At 39.6% G+C, this 22,086-nt stretch overlaps 2 protein-coding genes across 2 annotated transcripts; both read right to left on the minus strand.

Moving 5' to 3' along the window:
* Window positions 1-4,886: 4,886 nt before the first annotated feature.
* Window positions 4,887-8,819, minus strand: LOC4331009 (uncharacterized). Its single transcript, XM_015768129.3, has 5 exons — window positions 8,419-8,819; window positions 7,049-7,085; window positions 6,089-6,325; window positions 5,949-5,996; window positions 4,887-5,696 (listed from the first exon to the last, which is right to left on the minus strand). Exons 1-5 carry the CDS (start codon window positions 8,727-8,729, stop codon window positions 5,424-5,426), a joined length of 906 nt encoding a protein of 301 aa, XP_015623615.1. The 5' UTR covers window positions 8,730-8,819; the 3' UTR covers window positions 4,887-5,423.
* A 5,336-nt stretch (window positions 8,820-14,155) lies between these two features.
* Window positions 14,156-22,086, minus strand: LOC4331010 (serine/threonine-protein kinase VPS15). The gene is made up of 12 exons (XM_015770668.3): window positions 21,736-22,086; window positions 21,546-21,620; window positions 20,945-21,067; window positions 20,708-20,753; window positions 20,473-20,633; window positions 19,543-19,622; window positions 18,719-18,824; window positions 18,283-18,459; window positions 15,327-18,200; window positions 14,901-15,127; window positions 14,702-14,801; window positions 14,156-14,513 (listed from the first exon to the last, which is right to left on the minus strand). Exons 1-12 carry the CDS (start codon window positions 21,934-21,936, stop codon window positions 14,334-14,336), a joined length of 4,350 nt encoding a protein of 1,449 aa, XP_015626154.1. The 5' UTR covers window positions 21,937-22,086; the 3' UTR covers window positions 14,156-14,333.

The raw sequence follows: 22,086 nt of genomic DNA on the forward strand, positions 1-22,086 counted from the left end.
TATAGATAAAATTGAAGGTGTCAACTACCTTTGCTATAAAACTTGTTCCTATATTACTCGTTTAATTATAATTAGCATTTAACTGCGACGCTAAAACGCACGCTTGCATGCATGGTACAATATTGGTACTGCAGGAGTATATATATGTACGACGCGCATGCTACCTGCAGTATGTACATGTCCCTCGTCTGTGCGTTGCACGCACCGTTTTAGAACGCAAGGTAATATTGGTTTAACTTTGATCGATCATATATAAACATAATTAAAAATATAAATTTCAGGTATCTGAAGAAAAATGGATGTATATATAGTCTACCATAACGAGAGATTTCTTCATAGTATTACACTTATGTAATTTCTAAAATTTATATCGAAGGGCTAGATAGTCAAATTTTTATCCCCGCAAAAAAAAAGGATAGTCAAATTTATAGAGTATAATGTTAACTTAGAAAAGTCACACACGGCTTGTTTATGCTACCAGAGGAAATAGCTGTATAATTAATTAATTAATTAATTAAGCCCGACTTACGTACGTACTCTTTCTATAAAAGAAACTTAATTGCAAGCTATTGGTCAACAAATTAGTGGTAAGGGTAGGGGCCGGGTGAGCAGAAAAAAAACTGAACCGAAAAGACCGAGACCGAGAAATTCGATCCTAGACAGTCAAAGACCGATTTTTTTCGATCAATTTGGTTAGTCTCCTCGGGTAACTGAATAAACTGAAAAGACTGAATTAAAAAAATGTTTAAATGCAACATAAAATCCACTAAGTTCAATAGGACTAGACTCTAATTTTTTCACATCCCTACTTCTTCTAAGCATGCAACCTAACAAGAGTCTTTATTCATATGTGCTTACAATTTCTTTTTTTGATTTTTGTGTTGGCATTTTTCACTATTTTTTTGCATATATAAAAATGTTGTTGAATTTCGGTCAGGACCGAGACCGAGACCGAATTTGTCAGTCCTGACATTTTTGCGTTGAAATTCGGTCTTCACATTCCAAAGACCGAAATGACCAAAAGACCAAGACTGAAATTTTCGGTCAGGTTGTATGCCCACCCCTACGTAAGGGTAAGTGCGCCCCTCACAAATACACATAAACACATATACCCTACATCTTAAATTATATGGTGCAATTAACACCAATATAAAGACCAAGAAAGAATTATTATCACCTTTCGTTTGGATAACTCCAATAAATACAATGCATACACCCAATGGGATTAGAGATTTTGAGAGGGTGGATGATTTTGAAAAAGAAATAATTAAAGAGGAGAGAGATGTGCTAGTTTATTGCATCATGCGTGCTTTATATTATGAAACATTGAAAAATATGGTTGTGTCTTATATTTTGGGATGGAGAAAGTAAGAAAAGTAATATTGCAAATTGGTAGTTAAGGGATACTGAGAGCAAGTACTATAAGGATATATGTGTTGGTCTAAAAGTGTCGCATAAGATAAGTACTTGATGAGATCTACTCCAGAAGAAAAGTGATGAGAGAGACTATGAGCTAGTCACTAGTTATACAAGAGGCAATCTACATATATAATCTCCAAAGAAGAGCACACAACGAATGTGAGATAGTGTGAAAGTGAACATAAGGCTGTCATGGGTTGGCCTAATAATGTTGATTATTTTCATACAGCTTATTAATAAAAACTTATTTATGAGCATCACTTTTATATATGTCATAGCGACTTTAAAGGCAATGCATAAAAATAAACTTTTCTTTTGAGATGGAAATAATAAATCTCAATAGCATCAAAATCAATTTCAAAATTAAATTTTACAATTCAATTTTGGTAACGATTTATAAGCTGTATGATAAAAGATAGGTATAGTATATGACATGGCTAAAATTAAGGTAGCACATTCACTATAAAACTTGCTCTCTTAATTTAGGAACACAACTTCTTCCATTCCCAGATCGATCAAGGATCAATATATAAGTTGGGACAAAGTTGCAAGGCTAATTAAAGTCTTTTTAGGGTGGAATAGTAATTTTGAATTTTGATTTGGTGGTTGTTTTAGTTCCACCACCAGCTTGTCATAAACTATATATTCCATGCTGCTAGCTAGCTAGATTTGGCCTAGATCGATAGCTAGCACTTGCAAATTTATTAGGTTTGGAGCTTTGGGATCCTACGCTGATCATAGAGAGATCGATCACTTATATATAGGCACTCGCTGTCGTGATAGATCACATAGTCCTAACACATGAGATCCTGTAAGATTATGGAGTATCACACAGGTCATGCCAAGTTGTAGAATCAATTAATTAACGGCGGCCGTGGCGTCTGAAGAAAGAACAGCTAGCAGTGGTAAAAAAAAAAAAGAAATCAAAGATATGTGCCTGCCATGTCATTTATCACATGCTACGTACAACGTGTTGGCACATACAGTAACTGATGAGCAATTCAAGCTATGCATTAGGGTGCATTTCTTTTTAGCTAACGATTACATGTTATCACGGACATGTTTTTTTAAAAAAGTTTATAATAAACACGGTACTTTTTCAATGGAATATGAGCAATGCTAGCGCAATAAATGACCACACATCAATCTAGCCGGAAAAAAAAATAAAGGGTAAATAGCTAAAGTGGTCCTCCAAGTTTTAATTATCTGAGGCTCAGTTTAGTCCTTGACATTTTAATCTATCCATATTAGTCCTTCAAGTTTTCGTTTTAGTTCAAAATTATCCTTGAACTTACTTAGAAGCCACATGGCTAAACATAACCAACAACTCTCTTGATAAATGACACTTATACTCCCCTCATTCACATATATAAGAGAAAAAATTGCATGCAATGATTTTTTTATAGATAATGCATAGTAATTTATGTAAAACGAAAATAAATTATGTACTTGCAGGTGTATACGATAGCCATTGTTTAAGTTTCATGTGCATATGTTGAAATAATGGGAAATACATCTGCAATATTGTTTATTTATTTTGATTTTCCCTTTTCTAATGTATAGTTGCATACAAATTAAGGGCAAAACGGACATTTTGCAATGGAAATATTGACTACAAATATCCATATGGCATATTAAGTGGGCCCAAGGATGATTTTAAGCCAAAACAAATACTTAGAGGACCTATGTGGATAAAATAAAACCTGAAGGACCAAATTGTGCCTTCGGTGAAATTTGCGGGACTAAATTAGCTATTCACCCAAAAATAAATGACAAAGTTACTTCTAGTCAATGTATTAGTAAATTACTAATTTACCCTTAATAACAAACGGATCATATCATTTCTATCGATAGTATAATACTACTAGTAGAAAGCACCGGAGCATCACTCAATATTGAATTCATTCATTCATGCCATCAAATAATTGTTATGAACAACGCAATTTCACAAATCATCCATAGACACTTTAGAGTTTAGAACGCATCATATCCTTAGGCCAGATTAACCAAAAGAACATCAATAAGCAGGACTATATATAGCAAGTACTTTCTGAGACGAATATTATTGGTGATCCCGGGTACCCGGGTACGTACAAATCAGGGTGCATGAACGACATAGCAAAGGCAGGACTAACAAAAACGGAAGGCAAATATATATATATATATATATATATATATATATATATATATATATATATATATATATATATATATATATATATATATATATATATATATATATATATATATGCATGCAGCAGTGTGCATTCAGATCGGAAGTGGTATATAATGTGGTTGTACGTAGGGTAAGAATTAAGCGTGCGTGGCAATAACATCATAGCTTTGTCGGCAATTGTTCGTCTCTTCTCCTCACATGGAAATCTTGAGAGCAGAGATCGAATCGATCGTCGAAGAACGTACGGTCCTCAACCAATTAATAAGCACATATATATCGTCTTGAGATATCGATCGAGCTGGCGACTGACTAGCTAGTAAAATTGTTTGAATTTTTCTAGACAAACTGTATTAAGTTTGATCAAGTTTATAATAAAATTTAGCAACATCTAAAATATTAAATAAGTCTCATTAAATCTAACATTGAATATATTTTGACAATATATTTATTTTGTGTTGAAAATACTACTGTAATTTTATTAAATCAAATATTTTTTATTAGAAAAAAGAAAAGGTCTAACGACTTTAAAGGAAAGGAAGTACTGTATATTGTTGTACGCATGCTAGCAAGCAAATGCAAGGGGCAGTCTGGCAGTGCATATATGATAGCGTAATGATGATTTGTTCCTGCGGCTCCCTCCGAGCACTGGTGACCAGTTTAGGTTATGTTTAGTTCACATAAAAATTAGAAATTCGATTGAAATTGAAACGATGTGACAGAAAAGTTGGAAGTTTGTGTGTATAGAAAAGTTTCGATGGGATGAAAAAGTTAGAAGTTTTAAAAAAAAGTTAGAAACTAAACAGGCCTTAGGAGTACATGTTGGTCAGGAGGACGCATTCTGCATTTCTGCGGCAAAATCAATCGTATTTTCCGTCGTGGTGACACGTCGCGGCTCGCCGGGGCCGGGCTACGAGCGTGAGGTCCCCGCCCGTTGCAGACTCAGCCCAGCCCGGCACGTACTTCCAACTTGCCTCGCCGTGCGCGGAGAAGAATAGTGGGCCGGCCCAACTTGTCGGTGCACCACTGCACCTGCACGTTCGTGGGTATCGCGTTACGGCCCATACTGCTCTCGGGCTGCCTGTCTACAATACATGGGCCAACATCGTCATACCAGTCCACTTCTGACGGTATGAGCTTTTGCCGTTTCTCCTTGCTTCTTGCATTTCGATGACGACAACGTACTCTCTTCGTCTCCTACTTTAATCATTTGTCTTGCTTAAAATACTAGGCACAAATATATTTAAAATAAGACGGACAATCAAAAACTTATGGTTGCACTTAAAATAGGACGGAGGGAGTAAATGCTGCTTGAAACAATGTTAAATCTAGAAAGAGTCGCTCAAAGGCATATGGTACCTGAGTTTCTGCAATCAATTCGAATTAATCGATTCCCTTCTTTTGCATTTGCACATCTGCAGCTAATAGTACAAACTGAATAATAATAAGTAAGAAAACAGAACCCCAGAGGGCTCGTAAACTGAACTACAGAACATTGCTACTACATATCTCCTGCTTCCACTAAGCTCCCCTCGATTCAGCTCACGGCTAACACTTTCTCATCGCATCTCCATTTCTCCATCCAAGCTGCTACCCACAAGTATACATCTGTTCTCCAATCTGATGAAACTCACACTGACCATTCTTGTGCAGCATCAGAATTCAGAACACACTCCTTTTCCTTCACATAAGCTGTCTCCCTTCCCTGTCAGATTCTTCGTCTTCTTCTTCTTCCTCCATACGATCATGGAGCAACGACAGCTATTGCACGGTTAGTAGATTGTGACAAGTGACAACGGCTAAAAACGATGGAATCAGCTGCTCTCCAGTTTCATCTCTTGCCGAATCTCAAGCACTTGTTGTGTTTTACTTCGGTCATGTTATTGTTCGAGGACGACGGCGCCAACTGGGGCGCTTTGGCTGTCTTATCCTTGGAGAGCTTCTCCATCGCGTTGATGAACTTCCTCAGATGCCTGATGTATTCAGGGTACGTCTCCAGGTTGCAGTGGCCGCCACCTTTCACCCATAAGGGCTCGTACTTCTCCTTCGCGAGCTCCCATAGCCGCTTGCCGTGGGAGAAATCGACGATGTCGTCTGCTGTGCCCTGCCATTGTCATTCAGCAGGTAAGTTCTGAGTTCTGATCACACCAACCGGGGAAAAAAAAAACAGTTGAGAGCAGCAATGAACTATCTCAGAACTTAATAAAGTCTTAGCATGTTTTCTGTTGAACTGTAACTAGTAATTGGACATGAGATATATACTGAAAAGTAAATTTGAAGATGATTTCAGACTTGAATATCAATGAAAAGCTAAGGAGGCTTTGAATCAGAAATGAAAAGGGTACAAGCTACTCACATGTATAACCAGCACTGGACAGTCAACCTGCTTTATTTTGTCGATGTTCTGCAGACATGTTAGCAGTAACCAGATTAGGATGGTAAATGACAGTCGTTTTAGAAGCAAACTGAAATCATGGTCCAGAGTTCCAGACATACCTTGAAGATATCAAACCAAAGTGTTACTTTTACCGGATATAGAACCCGAATGCCTGAAAGTATAGCACTGTGAAGGACAACCCCTCTTAATTTTTCCAAGCGCGAGGCTAAATGCAATGTTGGTCCACTTCCAACTGATTGTCCATACAAGATTAGATCCTCTGGTTCAATCCCGTACACCTTCGTTAAACAGTCATAAACAGCCTCTATGTCACAGTATGTGTTGTATTCTGATGGCTTTTGAAGCAGAAAACATGATAAGAAAAGGAACAAAATTAGGTATGTCTTCCACAAGGCGAACAATTACCTAGCTTAATTACTTATTGTAAGTTCGTAGAAAGGAAAACATTTACTATCGTTCGTTCTGATCATCAGAAAGAATTCGTTAATCAACAAAACCATGTGCCACATATGGGAACAACTGAACAAGCACACATGCCACTTTATGAGCTAGTACTACTTAACCAAGTTCTTCAAGTAGGGATCGATAATCAATCACCTAGAAGTTGGGGTTGATGGTCCCTTGGTATAACAACTTTGACAAAAGGATGACTAACAGAACAAAGTTGCCATCATGGTCGAGAATAGCAGAAAGCATGTGTGACTTTTTCCGATATTCATAATGAAAGTAAAATTGAAAAAGGCTAAACAGCCATTTGCCAAAGTCCTATTCCAGATGAGGCCAAGAAAGACAGAATGGCTAATAATAATTGCTTTGAGAAAAGCTGCCCATATACCTATAGAAGAACAGGATGTTGATTATGAAAAAAGCAAGGGAAACAATCCAATCCAAAGATTGTCGCTTGAGTCATTGATGAAAATATGGCATAAACATACAGGAGACATCATGATCACAAAAAAGTTTAGGTGACAATCTATTCAAAGAAGACAAGTTTACTGCAAATTAACCTAAGAATCAAGTTTGAGCTCTTAAAATCACTGAGGAATTCAGAATCTTACTTTGCCTGTAGAGGCCCCATATCCTGAATAATCATAGCTGCAGAACGAAACCAAGTAAAAAGTTCAGTCACATGTAACACACAATATTGGTCATGTCCATCAAAGGAAAATTGTCATGATATTAATTTGACACAATTGTCCATGTTTTATATATTTATTGATGGAAATAAATTTCAAATCCCATGAGGATCAAATAGCAACTTTTCCAGTAGGGGAAATTCTTTCGTTCTTAAAGTTAAAAGGCAGGCATCAACTGGATCCCCAAAAGGTGAAATAGATACCATTTGAATGTGAAGTTCGACAGGACTCCATCCGAAATAATTTATAGCAGAATTATTCATGATACATTTTTACTCTATCCACACAGCAAGACTATATGCAAATTATCAATCCACGATCCAAATGCCACAAACAGTTATAACAGTATTATAAGAATAAGATGCCAAGCACTATTCTCTTACAAAAATGATGCTCTGTAATCCTTGTATATTTTAAGAGAACTGCAACAAACAATGCCGTAAAATTTTTTTACCCCAGTTCCCCAATCTAGAGAAATGCCACAATTCTAACAAATGACTAGAATCGCTGAAACTGAATTCGAAAGCAATAGCAGCAGATCACACACAGCAGCATGCATCTGCATTGGAGCAGAATCTGACAGTATAAAGTACAATGAATCATCCAAAAAAAAGTACAGTCTTAACCTCGTCGGATGGCAACCTGGCAAGAACTAAAATCTAAAACGGAGGGAAGAAACGATCTGTTTTTCAACTCTTCCATAATTGTGGTCAGGCCATCAGGATATCCAAGAAACTAAATCTAAACATAAAAGCAGAAGTCAAAGCATTTATTCAGGAAAGGAGTGGTCGTCATTTAATCAAACGAGCAGTTCGTTCCTAACATTGAAGGTGAAGCTTAATCAGGTGCGAATTCAACCCCTCAAAGAAGGTTTAACAAGAACAATGGAAAGAAAAAAGCAAAATCTTTTGCATTGCAGGTCAATTAACAATTCTGAACGCCATGACATTACTGTTCAACACAGTTGGCTCACCAACTAAAAAAAGATCGAATCAAATCCTCTTTCAAATTAAAGCGAGGAAAAAAAAACATAACGAAGTGCCCGCCAAATCGGAGCTTGCAAAACGGAGTATTTACAAAATTGATCCTAAATCATAAGACTAATTGAAAGTTTGATACTGATTAGGCATGAAGAGTAGAGCCATAGAGCGCAGCATATCTAGCAGGCAAGAACACAACAAATGCAAAGGCATATAATGAAATGCAAATGCAAATGCAGGTTCAGAAGTTGGAAGTGGAAGCAAGAAAAGAACAAGGCGAGCAATGGAGGAGAGGAGAGGAGAGAGGGTGACCTCATGATGTTGACGCGGAGGTGGGCGCGGAGCTCGAGGAAGAGGCCGAGCATCTGGCCGAGGTCGGCGGCGTTGCCGTGGGAGTAGAGCAGCGTGAGGCGCGCGGAGGGGTGGCGCCAGAAGGCGGCGACGACGCGCGTCCCTCCCTTGGTCGGCAGCGCGTGCACCTCCACGCCGGCGTCCGCCGACACCCCCGTCATCCTCACCACCCCTCCTCCGCCGCCGCCCTCCTCCGCCACCAGCTCGTACGTGGGTGGCTCCGGCGGGAAGAAGGCCAGCCTCGCCGCCACCGACGACGTCACGTTCCCCATTAGCTCCCCCTCCCCGCCCGCCTATCTCGCTCCGCAACGTGAGGCCGCCTTCTCCTCCTCCTCCTCCTTTTCTTGATTTCTTCCCTCGTCAAGAAAAAGAGGTGAGGTGGTGGTGTGTGTTGCTTTTCTCGGGCTCCTTACCTAAGCTTGCTTTTCCTCCTCTCTCTCGCGCGCGCGCAATGACTCTGGTGGATTCGGGTAGCAGTTGCAGTCGGGGGGTTGGTTTCTTTGGTTGGTTGCGCGGCGGGGGCGTAGCGTAGGCGTACGTACGCTTGTCGATCGATCGGCGACGACGACGACAGGTTGACGACCACCACGTCGCGTGTGTGCGCGCTTCCGTCTTCGTTTAGTACTACTCCCACACGTTTTTTATAAAAAAAACAGTCTAATACTAAACATATCTTAATAAGTTGTGTTTTCCTGAAAAAAGTTGGAGGTTTGGAGAAAGTTGGGAGTTAAAAAAAAAGTTAGAAGTTTACTCCCTCTGTCCAAAAAAAAGACAAACCCTAGGTTTCTATGTCCAACGTTTGACTGTTCGTCTTATTTGAAAAAATTATGAAAAAAATTAAAAAGACAAGTCACACATAAAATATTAATCATGTTTTATCATCTAATAACAATGAAAATACTAATTATAAAAAAAAATTCATATAAGATGTTTTTGGGACGGAGGGAGTATGTGTGTATAAAAGTTATATGGGTTACTGTAGCACTTATGACTAATTATGGACTAATTAGGCTCAAAAAGATCCGTCTCGCGATTTACATGCAAACTGTGTAATTAATTTTTCTTTTTATCTATATTTAATACTTCATACATATGTCCAAAGACTTGATGTGATATTTTTGGAAAAGTTTTTTGTAACTGAACTGGCCCTTAGCAATGTTTTAGTAGCCACGCACGAAAAATTGTGAGACGTCTCGGATACTCACCCAAGGAGGCAACAGGACGGAGTATTATTACACCATCCGTTCCAAAATAAATTTATTTATAAATTTGTGTGTCTAACGTTTGATTACCTGTCATATTTAAATCTTTTTTATAATTTGGCATTTTTATTGTTATTATGTGATAAAATATATATAATCCTTTATGCGTGACTTAATTTTTTAATTTTTTTAAATGAGATAGACGGTCAAACGTTAGACATAAAACCTACAAATAAACTAATTTTTGGACGAAGGGTGTACTATTATAGATTTAAAAATTTATTTTTTAAAAAATGAGTTTTATATAGATTATTTTAAAAGAAAATGTATTGTTTAATAGTTTACAAAACGTGCTCCCGGTAAACAAGTGGGTAGTAAAATCGAAACTCACTTTCAAACTCAGTGTTAGATTTACATTTAGCACTGGCATTAAACACCAAAAGTAGCTAAATTGGTTGGTTAGTGTTGTTTTTTATGTGAAATTCTCGAGGATTTTGGTGTTAGCTTATGCGTTTAAAAATGATCGTGCAAATAACTATCGGCTCATCCGAATAGCAGCAGTACGGTCGCTCGCACGGATCGGATGCATTACCTGACCAATCAACAGTACAGATATTAGGGAAAGGAAGACGTTGTACCTGCATATAGGTGACTCAATAACTGATGTTCAGTTAGCTATAATAAATGCGTGGAAGAGCCAAAGAGGGTAAGCTGAGGCTTGTTTAGAGCAAGTTTAATAATACAGTGGTTCAAATTATCTATAGCTAATCTAATAGTCTATTCAGATAATAGCTAACTATAAAAATATACTACACCGTTAATACACGATTCTACCCCTCATACACACGTAACGTCTTAGAGTTTTTGTTACAATTAGTTATAAATCTACAGGCCGATTTATTCTCTCTTTTCTTTTTTCTTTTCGATATATGATTATAGCTAGTTTATAGCCTTTTATTGTACCGCTCTTAGGTGGTCAAGATTCGGTCAAAAGCAGCGGCAGAGCAAAGAAAGGATGATGGAGAAGAACTCGCAGCGGTGACTGGTCGATCAGACGGCGAAGATAGACTGATGCATGCCTCTCCCTGCAGCTGTATACAGTATGCTTCCGTCCATTCTAAAATATAATAACTTTTATCCCTTAGTATTTATCCTAAAATATAATAACAACTCTCCACCAATATTCTCTTCCCAACCAATCACAATCATTCATCATTTATTTTTTTCCACCTACCTCTACTAATCATCAATCACAAACCTCCACCACTCACTTCTACCTACTTTCTTAATAATCGTGTCCAACTCTAAAACTTATTATATTCTTGGACGGAGGGGTAGCAGACTATAAATCAGCTAAATACATATCGAGAAGATAAAAAAAAGAGAGAAGAACAACGTGGCAACAGATTTATAACGAGGTCTATTGAGATATGTTGTACTAGAATATGTTCTATCCCATCTTAGGTTGTGTTTTTGGGACGAAAAAAGTATATATTTATAGATAATTATTGTATAAATTAGTTATTAAATTGAGTATAGATGATTTAAAGTTAGTTGGCTATACCATTGGGTGAGACTGCGAGTTGAGCGAGTGAGGCACTGTTTCCCTGGCCCCACATTGGCTGTCTTCATCCGACAGCTGCCAGCCCTCGAAGTCCTCACTGATCTCTCTCTATACTTCTTCCAGCATTTCTGCTTGATCATCATCAGCAGCTGCATTGCCTGGCCTACTAGTAGTAGTATTGCTATTGCTCAATTGTTATCGAGACTGTTAGAGACTGTTTAATCTGACGAAAGGATAGATATATTTCGCTTAATCTGATGATTAATCATGTGCTGCACACTCTATGCTATGGAGTAGTAGTACTCGCTGGGCAGAACATTCTCCTTGCGCGTCTTTTGAAGCCTCTGCCGCTGGAATGATTGGATGGAAAAGAAAGAAAATTATGCGTGCACAATGAGAGCCGAGGCAGCCATCGGCTGTCTCGCCCATGGACAAGAAAAGGTCACTAGTGGCCATTGCGTTGCAATGACACGAATCAACGAACAGCTTTGAGTCCAATCCAAAAACACATTTAGTTTTGGTACGAATCAACAAACGCTTCGTCGCTATGCATCCATCCATGCAACACACTGCTGTTCCTATGGCCATACTCCATCCGTCCAAAAAAAAGACCCGATCCATTTCAACTAGTGTCACAATCAATTATTTCATTTCTATTGGAGCATTGGCCTAGTAGCCTCCTCCTCTTTTGTTACTACAAGAATGTCCCTTTACTTCCATAGAAAAGGTTAATTAAGTTTTCTTTTCTTTTCTATCGCTGACTATAATTAGCACATACTCCTTCTGTTTTAAAATAAACCAACTTATACATATGATTTTGGATAAATCAACTATGAATCTAAATATCCGTATGTAAAAGTTGATTTTTTTTACTAGAGTATCTCTTTCTTTTAACAATCAAGATAAACGCCACACAACAGCTAGCATGGACTCATATGAAGAAGGTGAAGATGGTTAATTAGAGGTAGAAAAGATCAAGCACAAGGGTAACACAATAAACCAACTGCTCCAAATCTCTCTTTTTGTCCCTGACCAGATTAGTGAATTGCCTTTTGTCAACAGTGACGTTAGCTGGATCTGATCATGAATACTCTCTCCCCAACTGTACTGTTGATAAATATGGGAATTGGGCAATGTGGTCAAGCAAAGGGACCATCAGTTCATCATTCTCTTTTGCATTTCTTTATCAGGTGGGACCCACACCCAAAGCTCCACCCCGGGACCACATGCAGCTCTTCCTTTCATGAGGGCTGATGCGGTCAAAGGGTGAAAGGGGGACGGTCAACGGGAGATTACCACTACCTGGATGCATGTGGGCATAATGATAGTAGTACTAGTAATTAAGAGTTAATTATCCATATGCACATATAGCAGCTAAGCTTAGCCTCAAACCTTGGAGTGCGAAACACTGTAACCAAATCCATTGGAACGTGACCGGCACATGCAATGAGTGCCTAAATTAGAAAGGAGCACGGCTTGGAAAAGTTAGTGCTCACATCATTGTATATTTGTACCAACAGATTGTGTAAATACAAAGCGTACAATATCATAAAAGCCACATGAAAATAAAAGAGATGATCTAGATATACGAAATTGATTGTTCCTTTCCCCCCAAAAAAAAAAAGAAATTGATTGTTCCTTACCAAGGGTATTTGTTAGAGATAAAACTTTATAGTGGAGTATAATCTTGTAGCAACTCATATGGACCATTAAGATCAAAATATGGAGACTCAGATTATATGACAGTCCTTATAACTGCATTTGATGTAAATCGAGAGATGTACTGTGGTAGTTCCTGTTATTTATAACAGTCTTTTCTAGCTTGTTCCTTGTAGATTTTTTTTCCTAATAATATACTCCCTCCGTTTCTAAATATTTGACACCGTTGACTTTTTAGCACATCACCGTTCGTCTTATTCAAAAACTTTTATGAAATATGTAAAACTATATGTATACATATAAGTATATTTAACAATAAATCAAATGATAGGAAAAAAATAATTACTTAAATTTTTTAATAAGACGAACGGTCAAACATATTTAAAAAAGTCAACTGGGTAAATATTTAGAAACAGATAGAGTATTAAAGTACAAAGCTTTTATGCACTCAAAAAAAATAACCACACTTGATCTCAATATTGAGCGAGGGTCCTCCCAGTACTGCAGAGGATCTGGATTTCTCAATATCGAGAGTCAAATATTCGCATTCGTATGGGCCATAGAGCTGAGACTTGAGAGAAGGAAAACGTGTGGAGGAAAAGTCCGAAAATCCCATGCTTGTGTCCTGCTATCTCGACTGGGAGCACAAGCAGAGACGACGCGAAGGCTGACATGTGAAGTACTTCTACTAGGAGTACTACTCGCACAGGTCTGGGCGGCAAGCAACCGAGGCAGGAGGAGCCGTACGAGTCAGCAGTCATCATCAGCCAGCGTGGCGTCGCATTGGATTCGCTTCCTTCTTCTGCTCCCTTCTCCTGCCCCAAAACGTCGCAACGAATAACGATGCCCCTCGGATCTGCCTGCACCCGAGTACTCCTGTGTACTCTATCCATTCCAAAATAAAAGAAAAACATGTCCAGGCACTCGATATTCCAGATAGCATCATCTTATCTTAGATTTGATTATTTTAAAACGGTGAGAGTAGTCCAGTACTGCTGCTGCTGCTAATTGGATTTTTATCTGAATATGGAAGACATATTCAGATTTGTTATTCTAAATATCATCACATCTTGTTTTAGGTTATCCTAAGTTAATTTATTTTGAGACGGAGAGAGTAGCCCAGACTGTCCGGTACTGCTACCGCTGCTGCTAATGTTGATTTTTATCTGGGAGCAAATGAGGTCTCGTTGAGTTCTAGGAATAAACAACAATTCATTTGCTACTTTGCTTAGCTTAAACAGCAGGTCATGCGGCTCACGCCCGGTCGAGGATATGCGTGGCAATTCTTGCTTTGTATTGGTAGAAATCATCATCATCTTATGTACATCGGTGAGGATTACATGTACCGTGTCTAATGTCATGTGCAACAGTGTAAGCCTAATTAAGCAGAGGTTAATATGTACATGGGGACGCCATCTCTTACCAGATGGACGGAGCAGAGGAGAGGCGGGCTACTTCCACACCTTGACGGCGCCGTCTCTGCTTCCCGAGATGAGCCTGTGGCTCGACAAGTTCACGGAGGCCAGCGCGAGGATCGCGTCTCGGTGGCACCCCGCGGAATCCGCGGCGGCCATGGCGAGCTGCGTCTTGTGGGTTAGCCTCGACGCCGTCGTGGGCTGTCTGCATATTTCCTGCACACAGAAGCAAGCAAGCAAACACACTCTAATCAGGTTCAAGATTTGCAGATGGGGAAGAATGTGGCACAAACCAATAATCATGAAGAGAGATTTGACATTGATCAATCGAAAGTTAAAACTGAAAGATACAGCACAGAACAGCATAGATGTAGCAGAAAAATTCATATTTTACGACTAGTTACCTGCACAACTTGTACACAAGAGCTGGATCTTATATCGTACGTCTCGTCGTTTCCAGCTCCTTTCACCGAGGGACCGGCTATACAGAAGCTTTGCTCAGGCCTTCAAAAACATCAAAGGAAAACGCTAGTTTTATATGACAGGCACCTCAGGAGATTTTTTTTTTGCAAAATCAGTAGTAGTATGGTACAAATACTGAACCTGGCCTGATCCCAGTAGCGTATCTTCAAGTCCGTTCCTCCGGTCAATAGGTCCCCTCCTGGCAAAGGAAGCAAAGAGCGGATGCCTGGAAGGCGTGGAGGCGGGTCACATAATTCTTCAATTCGGTAATTATAATTCGCTGGCCGGGTCTCATCTCTGGTATTTGGATGTATTGATGGTGCCTTTGGTACAACAGCTTCATTCTCAGTACTTGCTGTTCTAAATATCTGCATAGTTCATCAAATTTACAGGGCATGAGTAGAGTCGTCAAGTGACTGCACTTGATAGATTAGAGGTGTTCACTTCATTTTTCTCAAAAAAAACACTGACTCTTATAGAAGACTAACTAATTACAAATGTGAGTAAACAAGGTATTTTATCAACTGTGACAGCTCAGGAAACACCAAGCAGAAAGCCATATGTTACCTGGTGACGGCTTCCATTCTCAGCATCCCATAGGGTAACTTCATTGCAGCCTGCAGCAACAAAAACCACAGGTCTCCCGGAAGAAGAAATTGAATTCGGTGGTGGTATAAACAAGCACAATTTCTCTATAGGGGTTGCTGGCAAATATTTCCATGAGTTAACGGGAAGCAAAAACCTATTATCCCACAACGTAAGAACGCCTCTTGAAGACCCAGAGATGAACCAATTCCCGCACTGGCCCACTACAAGTGCCGATACATAGCCCTCCTCTGGTGAAGATCTAAATGACCAAGACTCAGCATTGGTCCTTGTATCCCATTTATGTATGCCACAATGTTCAGTGCTGAAAAGAATGGTTGGGCTAAAACTCTCTGTGGAACAGTTCACAACACTGAGAATTGCACCTTCTTTCAAATCTTTCCTTTTTACATCAACAATGCCAGAATACCTTTCGATGACACTCCCTACACCACGTGCGCAGTCAACAGAAAACAAGTGCAATGTTCCATCACTAGCACCAACAATAACTTGGGGAGTACCATGAAGCATTGTCGTACATAGAGCTCGGCTACTACCGAGGCTATATGTTAACCTAGATCTGAAGGCAATGTCCTTTTCCAATTTTCTTGTATCCCATATCTTGACACTTGAGTCATCTGAAGCTGTTACGAAAAAGGTATTGTCGGTTGATACAGCAATATCATTGACAGATAAGCGATGCTCCTGAAGATGTGCCACCAGAACTCCACGGGGTTTCCAACTTGTCTCCAGAGACAATGCTGGTCTGGTGAACGATCCTGAATTATCAGAGTTGGAAATGATATCACCTGGTATAGACGAGCTGCTATTCATTGAGTCACTGATGCTCCCATCTCGGTGCATGTTACTGAAATGATTTTCTCTAGTACGTATGCCTGGAACTGAACTTGATAAACTCCCATGCCGGTCAGATCCCAAATTTGCATGTAGTGCTGTCCCTTGCATGGAGTATAATGGTATTCCTTTAGGTACGCCATCATAAAAGGAACTAGATCCATGTACTGCAGAGCTTATATATGCTGAACTAGCAGAAGAAAAATCTTTAATGTTCAAAGACACATCATTGGACATCTTAGGTCCTCTCAACCTTGAATCATCTTCAATCATGATTGATGAACCACTTTGTACCATGGCAGGATACCTTCCTCCATGCACTGTCAATTCTTTTTTACCATCACCCTTCAGTAAAATGTCTCCTGCATCATGGACATCCTCTAAAGCTTGGTACAAGACTAATTTTGAGACCGGAGGCTTAATACATGAAAGAAGAGCAGTTTCTGATGACAATGATGGTGGCTCCCTGTGTAAAAAATGCTTAAGATGTGGAAAAAGGTATACAAAGGTGTCTACAGGCCCTATGCTCTCACTGCAAGCAACAACAAATCTTACAGCGGACCGTTTAACCCATTGGACTGGATGACACAGCAAGGGAAGAGCCTTTCCAAATAGGCCAACAATCGCCCTTTTCCTCAAATAACCACTTTTGCACATCATAGTCAAGCAGTCAAGTACTTTCACAAGCACAACCTCCATTTCATCACTTAGTGCCTGTTCAAGATAGGGCAAGAGATACTCCTCGACACTTCTGGAACCAATAAAATAGCACACAACAACAATCTGACCAAAATAAACTGCACGGAGCTGCTCATCACGGTCATTTAGAAATGCTGGAAGTATGGGAAGAAGAAAGTCGTTAGTTTGTCTATGTCCGAAGAAGTAACACAGGTAACCTATATCTTGCAGAAGAGCTCTGCGGACATTAGGTGTCTGTTTCTGTCCCATTACCAACTCTTGCACTATTTCATAAATAGATTTTCTGAGTCGTGCAAGTTGACCATTAATGCTATCTTGCTGCCTCTTTACTGGTGATTCTACAGACTGTGATCTGGGAGCTACCATTGATTCATCTAGAGGCCTAGCATCCTCTATACTCCGAGAACGAAGCAGGAATCTGTAGGCTGTCAAGGCCAACTTATAAATGTTGCTGGCATAGCAAACCCTAACACTCTCCTCTGTATCATCTGGGAGCAAAGAGAGCATTGGAAGGATGTACTCTGGGAATATCTTTGCATCACTGATAGGAAAGTCTTGAATAAGACAAAGAACATCAGATAGAGTTTCCAAAGCAGCACAGCGGACTATGGCAGCTGGATCTGAAAGCATCGCAATAACATATGGAATAACCAGCTGTAAGCGACTATCATCATCTATGTATGTAGAACAAATCTTCAGAAGTATGAGACTAGCCCTTCTAAGCTCTGGCTTTTTGACACTTCGTATGCATGAGCAAAGTAATGAGGCAAGCAAAACCATGCCTTCACAGCTCACCTTGTACTCTGTTTGTTGGAAAATGTCAAAATTATAGGTATCTGATTGAGCATCATAACTAGACACTAACGCAAGTAGGTTACTCTTTGAGATCTTCTGCAAATGTGATACACAATTGTTCTGGCCCATCAAACCACTTTCAGTTCTTCCAGCTTGACAAACCTGCTGCAAGGACTGAATACCATTTGCATGGGAAACATTGGGAGTAACAGACCGGTCTCTGTCTTGTGTGATCTTTGTACTTGTACGGTCGTCCTTCTCCAGTTCCTTGAGGAGGAAATTGAGATCTCCAACAATATGCTTATGCTGTGCAGGACTGTTTATCTTAACTACAGGTACACTTTTGGCATATTCTTTTGGTGAATTTACAGTTTGCCCTCCGATGCCCATTTTCCCAGACAGTTCATTATGCACAGGCACAGTAGCAGATCCTTGAATTTTCTCGAGTGTTGAGCCACTTATCATTATATCATGCATCTTTTCAAAATATTCTTGAGTCTTCTCGACCTGTCAAAAGGCATGTATGTTTGGATATCCATGGTCAAGAATAACAAAGTAGAAGTTTAACATAGATGTAATTGATCCTTACCCTAGCATCTGAGTGAAGCGGAACAATATCTGAGAAAAATTTGTGGAGAAATTTCGAAAAATAAACCGGGAATACAACAGATTCATATTTTTGCAAGTAGTTTTTGCATGATAGCCTTTCTTTCGGGTCTAACTGAATCATGTGAAGTACCATGTCACGGATACCAGTATCTTGTATCTGCAAGCACAAATGGATAATGAGCCATTTTTCTTTATGCATTATCTAATGTTCCACTCCATGACCCAGGAAGATATTACAATGTTGCAAGATAAGAACAGAATAGCCAAGAGACTACATTGCTTTGTATGTGTTTTTTCACCTCCTGACTATTAGGCAAGAAAACTGATGGAATAAAGGACAAGGCATAACTAATAGCTGGACCAATAACCAGAATTATTTGTGCAACACAAAAGGAACAAGGAACAATACCAGAAACCTTTTCAAGGGTATGAATAGGGTCGTACTGACCACGCCGATAAGCTAGAAGTTGTGAAAGCTCAAAAAGTGGCTGACCTTCTAGGAAAAGTTCAGCAAGAACACACCTGTAAAGAAGACAAGCCATTTACCATTTGGAGAATAAGGAAACGAAAAATACAGCCTCAGTAAACAAGTCTAACATAGCAAAGTACCACATAAAAGTTGGAGCTATTAAAGAAAAAAGATTAATTTTCTTAACCAAGGGTCCTACCGTCCTAGCAAACAATCATGCACCGATTTCCTTTTGGGATGTGCAAATATTTTAATGTAGACAGCAAAACATACTGAGGGTAGGTCTCTCAATTATACCGTCAGTTCGTTTTACTTCTAACTGAGCATTCCTCAATGCGATCAAGTGAATTTGTACCAACCATGCAGCCTCAAATTGATCAAAATTATGTTCCAAAAAGACAATCAAAATTATTTTCAAACGCTAACCCAGCCTAAATGTTAAATTTCGTATTTCAGTTAAGGGCGTGTCTCAAATGACAAGATACCAAGTGGAGAAAAAAACACATTGGTAACAATGGCATATATTGACAACAAAGAACACTTTGTGCATTGTCTATCAGCAATTATCAGATTTCATGGGACAGGAAAAATATGATATATGATTTCCCTCTTTGTCAAGTGAGATGCCAAATGATAACACATCCAATGAAATTAAATTATAAAACTGGCATGTTCAAGCAAAAGGCAACTGTGACCAAACTATTAGTATAAGGGATTGAAAGGTCCTATACTCGTGACCAAATCGATAAAGATTTATAAGAAGAAAATTACCCAAGAGAGAATATATCCATAGATCGTTGCAAAGGTGCATCTGCTGCGACTTGGGTTTCCGCACCATGCTCATAGAATCTCTGGAAACATTGAGTTAGGTTTATTCAAAAGAGTTGTAGGTAATCAAAGATATAGCATTAAGACATCCAACAGTGCATTGCAAAAATGCAAAGACTGACTATAAATCATAATGTGTTTTCATATTCCCAACCAGGATGACTACATATGTTATTACATCTTTGGTAATAATGAAAGAATCCAAATCTCCTAGAAAATAGCAATAGTTTATTTGTGAAATGATCAAGTGAATGTAGTTTTCAACCCATATGGAGATGGCAATATACTTTCAAAAATCAACTGCATGTAAACCCAATCATTGTAAATAAAATGGAAAAACCATTGACGAACTGCCCTGACACTATACATGTTACTCTAGACTAACAAATTAGTACATAATTGTATTAACAGGTTTCGAATTTGTGCATCTGCAGTACTGCAACTACAATTTTCCCCGTAATTCAATCATAATCCTTTAGCTCAAACAAGAGTTCCCCATGTAGATTTCATTTTGTTGATCGTAAATCAGAGAAAGCAATTGCCAAAACTTTAAACAGAAGTCTGCGTTATCTGCAGCTCCTAAAGGAATTCTTTTTAAAAATGAATGCACTAAAATATAGTAGCACCAAAAGCTGAAACATCACAATGGTGAGAGAAGGGTGTAACTAAAGATCCTAACAGCAGCCAGTCTAAACATCACTTATTGAGTAGTTGTTTAAATGAATAACAATTTGCAGGAACAAGCAATATACAGAAGACCATAACAATATTAGTGATAAGGGTGAAAACTATGCCTATGAGAACAAATAAATTGGGATATCATCGACAAAAGAGCATAACACTTTCAAATATAATTCAGATTAAAGAACTAACCTCAGGTGCTAGGTAGCATCTTCGCCTTCCACCAGTATCAAAGAAGAACGAAAAATCAGATGGATCATCATCCGGGATGTAAGTTGGTTTGAAAGATGCAAAGTCCGCAAGATATAGCCAATTCCAGGAGGTAACAAGAACATTCTCACATTTTATGTCACCTAACAAGAAAACTCAGTGTAAACATCAATAGACAAAAAAAAAATACTGCTGATGCACAGTAAACCCTTCTCACCATGACAAATCCCCTTACTATGGCTCTGCTCCACAGCATGGATTAACTGCACAACCAAATGAGCTATGTTGGTAACCATATCTGGAATGGAAAGAGAATAATGACTCTTACATGTTCCACTAGTTTTAAGTGCGTGACTCATAGCTATACAATTTCTAACAGTCACCATAGGATCTGATCATTAACTCTGTAAATGCAAATGATTATCCAGTAACAACCATAAAAAGGATGGCTCACCTGAAAAGCAAGCCATTTCTTCTCAATTTTACTGAGGAAAGGCCGTGTGCTTAGTCGATCATGCAGGTTGCTGTAGAAATACTGCCTAAGGAGATACGCTGCCTTATCCGTTTGCAACCAAACCTGAAGACATGGGATGTCATGTCAGCATATGTTACCCAAAAATAATAGGAGGGCATATATTTACAATAGACGTAGATAACTATGTTCACATCCTGATGGATGCAACAACCGCTAAATTTCACTATTTCATACAACTATCTAGTGTGAAAATATTACGAGGGCATGAGCATATTCCTAACTCCATTAGAATTTAATCAACCATAGAAATCGATATCATACTCTAGAAACCCCTAATGGTATGGCTTGAAAAGCCCTAATGACAGTTTACCAAAGGAAACAACCTTTTACTGCCTGATCTGAAATTTCCACCTAAACCCCACACAGAGTAAATACGCATTATTTTTCTGAATGAAAACTACAGTCTAATCCACCAAATACCCTTATGCAACATAACAATGCGCTAAAGTCCCACGACCGATTGCGCTAGTTCGTAAAGCACGGGCAAAATTCGATGGATACCACAGCACGCAATCCTCACCTGGAAGGGCCAGACGTGGGATCCCTCCAACCCCTCGAAGGCGTTCCTAATCCGCTCCAGCCTCCGCTCATGCTCCTGCCAAAACCAGCACCCACAGATCTCAAAACGCGATTTCCAAACCCCAAATCGAGGGGGGGACGGGGGCAGAGTGAAGGGCGCGCGAGCCGCGAAGCCTGCCGAATTTTCTTACCTTGAGGTCGAGGGGCTCGCCGGCGCGCTTGAAGTAGACCTTGACGAGGAGCAGCCCCTCGTCGTGCTTGCAGCGGACGGACTTGAGGAAGCGGCCGCGGCTGACGACCTCGACGAGCACGAGGTTGTACGTGGACGGGAGGTCGTGGAGGTAGTACTCCGTCGCCGACGCCTGCGTCGTCTTGGCGATCTTGTTCCCCATCCTCCTCCGGCGCCGCCGCCGCTCGCCGCCGGGCTCCTCGCGCTCGCTCTGCTGTGCTTAGTTTTTGGGTTTCGATTTCGAGGGAGGTGTGCGGCGTCGTTGCGTTTGCGTGGTGCGTCTGCGATCGGAACCCGGTGCGAGTGCCACCGC

This window comes from Oryza sativa, chromosome 2, assembly GCF_034140825.1.
Source record: "Oryza sativa Japonica Group chromosome 2, ASM3414082v1".
NCBI lineage: Eukaryota > Viridiplantae > Streptophyta > Magnoliopsida > Poales > Poaceae > Oryza > Oryza sativa.

Excerpts from the sequence above, each read along its gene's own strand:
- LOC4331010 (XM_015770668.3), bottom strand. The coding sequence starts at position 21,936 with ATGGGGAACAAGATCGCCAAGACGACGCAGGCGTCGGCGACGGAGTAC. Across the intron at positions 20,634-20,707 it reads TAGTAAGGGGATTTGTCATG|GTGACATAAAATGTGAGAAT; the intron begins GTGAGAAGGGTT and ends TTTTCTTGTTAG. Across the intron at positions 15,128-15,326 it reads AGAATGGAAGCCGTCACCAG|ATATTTAGAACAGCAAGTAC; the intron begins GTAACATATGGC and ends TGAACTATGCAG.
- LOC4331009 (XM_015768129.3), bottom strand. The coding sequence starts at position 8,729 with ATGGGGAACGTGACGTCGTCGGTGGCGGCGAGGCTGGCCTTCTTCCCG. Across the intron at positions 7,086-8,418 it reads CTCCGCGTCAACATCATGAG|CTATGATTATTCAGGATATG; the intron begins GTCACCCTCTCT and ends TTCGTTCTGCAG. Across the intron at positions 6,326-7,048 it reads ATGGGGCCTCTACAGGCAAA|CCATCAGAATACAACACATA; the intron begins GTAAGATTCTGA and ends CTGCTTCAAAAG.